This window comes from Drosophila arizonae, chromosome 2 (assembly GCF_054131065.1).
Source record: "Drosophila arizonae isolate 15081-1271.41 chromosome 2, UAZ_ARI_1.0, whole genome shotgun sequence".
Lineage (NCBI taxonomy): Eukaryota > Metazoa > Arthropoda > Insecta > Diptera > Drosophilidae > Drosophila > Drosophila arizonae.
In genome coordinates, this window is record NC_142922.1 from 15954352 (window position 1) to 15962648 (window position 8297).

At 40.3% G+C, this 8297-nt stretch overlaps 2 protein-coding genes across 2 annotated transcripts; one reads left to right on the top strand and one right to left on the bottom strand.

Moving 5' to 3' along the window:
* Positions 1 to 3765: 3765 nt before the first annotated feature.
* Positions 3766 to 5506, top strand: LOC149270429 (protein FAM114A2). The gene is made up of 3 exons (XM_089467826.1): positions 3766 to 4717; positions 4775 to 4923; positions 4982 to 5506. The coding sequence occupies exons 1-3, from the start codon at positions 3842 to 3844 to the stop codon at positions 5376 to 5378; spliced, it is 1422 nt and encodes a 473-aa protein (XP_089323952.1). The 5' UTR covers positions 3766 to 3841; the 3' UTR covers positions 5379 to 5506.
* Positions 5507 to 5763: 257 nt separating this feature from the next.
* On the bottom strand, positions 5764 to 8262 carry hyx (cell division cycle 73 hyrax). The gene is made up of 6 exons (XM_089467818.1): positions 8113 to 8262; positions 7825 to 8003; positions 6591 to 7743; positions 6371 to 6533; positions 6167 to 6308; positions 5764 to 6101 (listed from the first exon to the last, which is right to left on the bottom strand). Exons 2-6 carry the CDS (start codon positions 7953 to 7955, stop codon positions 6065 to 6067), a joined length of 1626 nt encoding a protein of 541 aa, XP_089323944.1. The 5' UTR covers positions 7956 to 8003; positions 8113 to 8262; the 3' UTR covers positions 5764 to 6064.
* Between the last annotated feature and the right edge of the window lie 35 nt (positions 8263 to 8297).

Below are 8297 nucleotides of genomic sequence, written 5' to 3' on the forward strand. Positions count from 1 at the left end.
TATATCCACATTTGAATTACTTAACTGCTTGCCTAACTAAATAAAAGACGAGATTACTCTTTCACAATTCGGTTATGTGAAACAATCCGAGTTAATGCAAATGTCATGAATTTACAATGAGTTCTAGCTATAAATAGAAAACTTCAAATCTTTAAGAATTTGGAATAAATTAATTTATTATTATTATTATATTTTTTTTTTTTTTAAATATATTATTCAATACATATGACATAATCCTAAAAACTAAATTGATAAATTTAAATTAATTTGAATTAATAACTAATACAACTTCTCACTTCGTATTTGAAAATTGCTTTAAACTATTATCTAGTTAATTTACAGTCCAAAATCGAAATCAGATTGAAAACCTGGGTTTGTAGAACATAATTAAAGTTTCTATTTGAAACTGATTAATGAAAATCTGTTTATGTAAACCCTTTTGTAATTGAAAGTTGACCCCAGATGCCAAAATTTCGTCGAATTTCAATTAAGCATTTGTGCTAAATTATTTGCAGGTTTGCCTAAAACATGTAATAGGCTTTGGCAATAATTGAGTGTTATGCGTGTATGTGTGTGTGTGTGTGTGTGTATCTGTGTTAACTATTTTTGGCAACTAAATTTAGTTGCAAACTCATTTTGGCCTGGCAAGTGTTAATATTCTCTGACTGCTGGCAATATTACATTTAATTTTTGCCACTCCAACTTGTACAACAACCTGAACATGCAATTATTTTGCCAAATCTCTCACTCTCTCTGTGTATATATCTCTGTCTTGCTCCCCTCTCTCTTGCTCTCTTTAGCAATTTTGACTTGAAGGTAAAATTGCATTTAAGGAAATTGCGTCAAGTGTGCAGAAATTGGCATTGTTCGCCCAGCAAGCGTTGAATGCCAATGTGACCACATGGAAATTGCTCAACAGGGCGCATACTTAATAAAAGCTGCAAATACACTTTCTACTGCCTCCCATATTAGCGGTTGAGGTAAGCACCGAATTGCACATATTTCTTAAACATTTCTTCTTCTTATTTTTGTTAGCTATCAGTCGATGCTATGCGTACAATTTTTAATTAAAAAATTAATCATACGGGTCGCAGGAAACGGAAAAGTGTAGCAGGCTGCGGATCCGAGGGGTAGGCAAAGGAAAATGTGCGACTAGTTGCGCTTTGTTGCTTTTCTCTTTTTTGGACTCGAAGATAAATTTTAGCTGTGCGCATTTTATGGCAGGTTCCTTGACGAAATATGCGTGTGGTTGTCATGCTCTCACCTTCTCTTATCCATTTCCCCTCTTTATCTCCCGTCTCTCTCTCTCGTTTCTATTTGTGTTTGGGTGTTTCGAAAAAGTATGCAGCAAGTTTATGAAAATTCTTTGTTTACGCCAAGGTGTACATGTGTGTGTGTGCGTGTGTGTGTACTCGTTTATGTGTACATATGTGTGTGTATGCTAGGTAAATTGTCTCGGTTTGTTAATTTTGCGTTCCTGTCAAATTTATATGCTGGTTAGCTCCAAGCAAACTTTCAGCTGACAACCGTATTTTGTTTGTGTTCGCTTCTAATTTATGAGCACAATTAGATAGGTGGCACACTGTGCAGGCACAGTTTCAAGCTCGAACATGCATTGTTTGCCTTTAGATTTAAGAGTAATTAAAATTCGTTTGCTTTCCAAAATGCCATCTAATTTTAAACGAGACCATTTTCCTGCAGCCAATGAAATTCATTTTGAAACATTTTATATTTTGTGTTCAAACTTTCCAAACAGCGTCCAAAGCTTAAATAAAATAGCTGTTAAAGCGTTGAATTGAATAACAGTTTATGTTAAGGCATTAACAGATAGAAATGAATCAACAGCTCTGCTAATAACGCACTTCAGTGCTTAACACTTTCTGTTATTACATATATATTGCATGTAATCTAAATATGTAATAACTATACAGAACATTCCACCATAAATACCGAGATTTTAATACTTCAGCAATTATCAGGTAGCTCACATAATATTGTAAAATCAACCTGTTAATCTAACATAAACACAAGAAGAAAGGAAAACTACAAATATAAATTTGCTGCCTCCTTTTCACAGTTTCCAATGCAAATAAATTAGAGTCCAAGTGATATCCCTTTTACACACGCATGTTGGCCACAAAAAGAAAGATTTGCATGGACAACATTTTGCAGAAAAACAAGAAACGTAACTGGAGCAACACATCGGTAATGCAAACAACACACGACACGAACACACACACGCACACAGATACACGCATACATAAGCTATTTGAATGCCTAAATATTTTACAAACTAATATCAATTCAATTTGTATGCATTGAGAAATTGTATGTGTGCGTGTATGCGTGTGTGTTCATGGACACCAAGGCATCAATGGGGCATTCCGACACACACAGGTGACACAAGCTGCTCCAATAATTTATGTATTTCTAATAAGAGTAACATTCACATGTTATTGTTGTTGGGTGACAACACAATTTGAGGTTATGTGAAAGTGAGCACTGCCCATGCGGTCAGCAGTGCTGCCAGTTTAGCTTATTTCAGGCTAGATCTATCCTTGATAATAAATGCATTGAGTATGGGATGGAATAGCCAGAAATTGCGGCAGCCTAGTCATTCTAATGATTATAAATATTAATTCACAGTTAATGTAAGTTATGTAGTATATTAATTTGAACACTTATCAAGCACATATATTCTTGAGCAGCGTAATAAGATCATTGTCTGTCTGCCTCTCTCTCTCTCTCTCTGTCTCTCGTCCTTTCTCTTTCTTTCTCTCTCTCTCTCTCTCTCCCCCTCTCTCTCCCTCTCTCTCCCTCTCTCTCCCTCTCTCTCCCTCTCTCTCTCTCTCCCTCTCTCTCTCTCTCTCTCTCTCTCTCTCTCTCTCTCTATCATCTTTTCTTTTTCCTTTCTCATAGTCGGTCTCTCTGTCTATCTACCTAACTACAGAAGATCATTTAAAATGTCTATATGTATGCAGCAGTATCATTTGCTATTTATATTTAAGTAAAACGAAACTAGAATGTTCGCAGCAGCGGAGACTATTCCCATTGGTCACTTAAGAGTCCACTACCACGATCCTAACAAAGCTAACGAAGCTAGAATGCTCACAGCAGCAGAGACTGTTCCCATTGGTCACTTAAAGCTCGACTGAAACGATCTAGGGATCGTGCTGCTGTCGGGTTCAACATTTGAGCGAGACAGTGATTGAGTGCAAGTTGCCCTATATAAAGAGCAGCAGTTATAGCATTTTTTCAGTCGTTCCAGTAAAGTGAAGTGGAGTGTGTAATCATTCAGCTAAGCATTACAGAGGAAATACTTGGAAGAAATACTTAGAGGACACACTTGGAGGAAATACTTACAATAAATACTTAGAAAAAAAAAACTTAGAGGGTAAGTACTCAAGGGAAATACTATTTTTTGTATATTACATTTTAGACTATTTTAGTCTCCTCCACAAGCCAACTTATGCCGAAGCTAAACAGCTGGCAATACTGCCGGGCATTATTCTTTTCATATTACCCTTAACTATCATTAAAAAAAATATTTAAAAAATGGGTGTGTTTAGCGATTGCAGACATTTGTGGCTATATAATATGCTGATTTTAGTTAACTGTCTTTTTTAATTATGTACATTTATACATATACACATATTTGATAAGATATTGAAGTTTAAATTATAAAAATTTTGCGCACCTCTGTTAACCGTTTGGTAGATTACTTGTAACAAACCTAGGTATTTTTTAGGCCCAAACGTCAAATTCGTATTTAATTATATCGACAAAACAAGCTATCGATAAGTGTCCGACCCATGAAACTACGTGGTAAGCAAGCAGAATAATGGCCAATAAACCAAATAAAGACGACGAAAGCACAAATGATTGGGATCAGAGCGATGAAGATGACAACTGGGACGATTGGGGCGATGGCGATGAAGATGAGGATAAGTTTGTACACATTGAAAAAGAACAGGAGCCAGGAAACCACAAAACAACAAAAGAGAAAACAGAAACAAGTGCTAAAGCTGAGCCCGAGACAACGGCTGCTCCTGCTGCACCCACCTCTTCCTCCTCCTCCTCCTCTGGCTGGGGCTTATGGAGCGGCAAGTTGAGCTCAGTGCTGAGCACCGCTACCGAGGGCCTGGGCAACATTACAACCCAAGTGAATCAGGGCCTAAATCAGATAATTGGCGTGCCCGATCCCGAGGAGTTAGCGCGCATAAATGCAGCCGAGGAGGCATCTAAGCCAAAGCCGGAACAGCCAATCAGAGACGAAGATTCACCACAAGCAGTTGCAGAAAAATCCGACGCTGGAGGTGTACCTGCATTTAACCTTGGATTGGTCACAACTATCGGCTCGAAAGTTCTCAACACAGGCCTGGACACCCTCGAGGGCATTGGCAAAAAGACAATGACCATATTGCAAGAGAACGATCCTAAGCTGATGAACAAACGCAAACTGCTAGGACTCGAGGCGAACAAACCCAATTTGAGTGCCGTGCTGCTGGAAGCAAAAAAGGATGCAGATCAAATGGAGCAGTCGCTGCAACAACTGCAAGCGGAGAAGCGCAAGGCACAGCTGCGCTTCGACGTGCTCTTCGAGAACTATTGCGGTCTGATGCACTACGAGGCGCTGGAAATACTATCAAAAGAGTCGCGACTCAAACTGGACACGCTGCGCGATGCAGTTAGCGGGCAGGCGCTAAGCGAGCTGCAGGCAAGAATAAATTTATTATTATTCTATATTATATATTGATCAAATTTTGTGCTGCAGGAAACTATTGGCGAGGTCAAGGAGCTACTGGAACTAGAGGATCTAGAATGCGACAGCGAGGGCGATTATACAGCTGAAGAGCTTGGCGAGCGCTTGACGGCCACGATGGCTGACGCAGAGCTGGGTATTAAGTTCGAAGATGTCGCTAGGTGAACGAGCTTAAACAATCACAATTAAATGCACAGACTAATGGTATTCCCTTTGCAGTCATTGGTCAGAATCGCTGAAGTGGCTCAGTTCGGAAGAGGCAACCGTTGCGGATCTGGAACAGTCCTATGAGAAGAGCATCAATGCATTGAGTGAAGCCTCTGCCCTGCAAATGTGTAAGCTGCACAAAATTGCTGAGCTGATGCTAGTGAAGCCCCATCACAGCACTGCCAACGAAGTGGATGGCATTGTGCAGCTCTGCAAGCAATTCAATGGACATCTCCAGGGCCTAACACAACGATTTGCCGCGCATCTAAGCAGCAAGAGCGATGCCTCCGGGTCAGAAGAATGCAAAGCGAGGGTCAACACCTACTTTAGTGAAATGTTGTCCGCTGTGAAGTACATAGAGCAGGCTTATAAACTGTTTACGCCCATATTGCAACTGGGCGCCGTCTAATAAAATGTTGTTATAATACCATATTATAAAGAATTACCTATCTCTCTGTCCTCAATGTAATGTATGTGTAATGGCTTCTTGTTTTTATATAAATATGTAATGAATTATTTTCGCTATGTGATACATTATTTAAAATTTTTTTTTTTTTTCAAATTCCCATTGGATTTATTGAAACCCAAGCAAAAATGAAGCGCAGGCTGCTTATTGCATACATTTGCAGGTGGTCTTATTTAGCGTTAGAGTGCCGGGGAAGATATTATATGGATTTGATATTTATAGTGTGGACAGATCTATATAAAGCGTTTACAAGTATCCTATTATGGTTTTACAAACATTTTTACATATTCAATTAACATCTCATAAGTTAATAAACATACAGAACGGATTCCATAAGAATTTGTCTTGTTTTGTTTTATTACTAATTATACAAATTATATATTTTTGTTACCTCGATCTCGTAGTTTACATTGTACAAATTGAACAATCTTTAAGCTTAAATTTATTTGTCAGCCGCAAAGTGAACATGAACTGCCGAACAAAGAAATTTACCAGCTGTTTAACAACAAATAACATATTGGTTTATATAAAGATTGATTTGTTGTTTTTTTTTTTTTTTCTTTTTCTTCAACTCCTCTGCTTTGTGCGGCTGTTCGTTGTTTTGGTAACAAATGCGCGTTCAACAATATTTAAAACCTCAAATCGGGCTTATACTTAAGCATATATCTGCAGGAGAGAGAATTGATATTAAATAGGTATTTCAAATTGATGGAATATTTCGGGCTATTTACTTGTCCAATGTCTCCCAAAATTTACTCAGCACAGCGCGATCCAAATGCCTTTTGTTTTGTGATAGACGCAGCAGCGTCACTGACCAACGCTCCACATTCGCATCCAATTTCAGTTCACTGAAGCACAAGTGAAAAGCGCAAACTGCAATACAATAGGAAATTAAATTAATATACTTGATAATAAATACAGCTGTGGCTATTTACTCTTTGAGAATATTTCCACGGGATTGCCATCCCAGGGCCAGCCTTTGAATTGCCACTGTGGACCCATGACAAAAACAGCGACAACGCGCTGCCAATCCTGTTGGCTGAGCTTGATGGGGTTGTCCACAACCCGATAGGAGACCGTCTGATTGTTACGTTTGCGCTGAAATAATTTTATGATTATTAAGCAGAACTAGAAACGATATAAAATTCGCATTACATGCAGCAGCACTTCACTCTCACGCTGACAGCCCTGCAGCTTCTTTTCCGACGTAGACATGAAGCGCAAATCCTGCAGTATATCCTTAACATTTAACATTGTTATAAGGCTCGTGTTGGCAGAAGGTATTATGATGATGGGTGTACGCGAGGGCCGCTTCTGTGGACCGTTTGCCGGCAGTTGTCGAGCCTGCGCCGTGGGCAGCAGATCCTTGGGGCCGCGTGCCACAGCTGTGGGTGTGGCTGCCGTGGAACCAGCACCATGGGGCATATTCGCCTGAGCCTTTCGCTGCGCCAGCGAACCCTCTGTCACGGATTTCAGCGACATACCGTGATATGTGCCCAACGTATCGATTTTAAAGCCTTCAGTCTCCTCTTTCTGTCGATTGAAACGCTCCTGATCGTAACGATTGTATTGCGATAGCTGCGGTTGTGGCTTGGTGATGCGCGCCGGTTCAGGCATCTTAATTGGATTCGCTGCCTGCGGACGATTGCGTCCCTCTTCACGTGCCTTAATACCCTGCAGCATAGCGAAAATATTCTTGGCAAATACTTTGCCTGTGCTTTGCAGCACCGATGTGCGTGTACGCCATTGCCTTTCGCGGCTTATAATATCCTTGGTAGAGTCCACATCGTAGTCGAGAATGGCCCGCAGATCTGTACCCATGGCCTCCTCATTGTCTGTACGCTTGATTGTGGTACGCTTGTTGGCCAGACGTTTCGCTTTGATGGCCGCAATCTTTTCAACTGACATTGTCTCCGACAGCGACTTGATGTTGTCCATGTTGACGGCTGTCTCCTTTTGGTTGACATCCCAGCGTGCAGCCAACTGTTCGCGCACCTTCTGCACCTGTGTCTCCTCGAAGCGCGCCTTTTTGGCCGCCGTCTCACCACTAGTTGCCGCATCTCCATCCGCTGTTCGCTTCACTTGTGTGGGTATCTCCAATGGTGCACTCTTGTCTATGCTGGCACATGTCTGTGTCTCGCCATTGAGATAGGCGAGCAGCTCCTTACGATCGGGCCGATTCACGGCGGGTATATCCTCGGCAGCACACTGACGCACATACACCGAATGCTGTAGCATAACATTCTTGAGCAGATACAGTAAGCATTCGAGTGTATAGTATTCGCGTGGAGCCCCCTTTTTGCCAGAGCTGCAAAAATATTGCGTTGGCAAAGAAGTGAAAGGGAAAAATGTAACAATATTTCAAGCGAATCGTTGATTAGCAATTTACCCATATTTGAGATAGTTGGTTTTAACATTTTTAGGCCAGGAGAATTCACCAAAAATAATTTGATTATCACGCTCGATTATCTCCTTTTTGTTTATGTTGTATTGCCGCAAAAGACTTAGCGGATCCGCCATTTTTGTCTAGCCTTCGTTTTGCGCTGCACGAGGGGCCCGTCCTTGTCTCTGTTATTGTAACAATTTATTAGGCAAACAGGCAAAACAAATATATACGACAATGTAACACAAAAAGAAAATTTTACAAATTTATTTTAGCATATTTTTTATTTCTCACATCGCGTATTTTGGTTTGCTGCTGCTTCTTCTTCAACGCACCGAAACTGTCAGACGCAACTATTCGATATCACAGCACTTTAGCGTTGCCACACAACCTATGTAATCGATATATTTTTCTATCTATTGTGAATTAGCCATATGGTTATATCGAATTGATCTGCCGGCAGCCAAACAAAATACAAG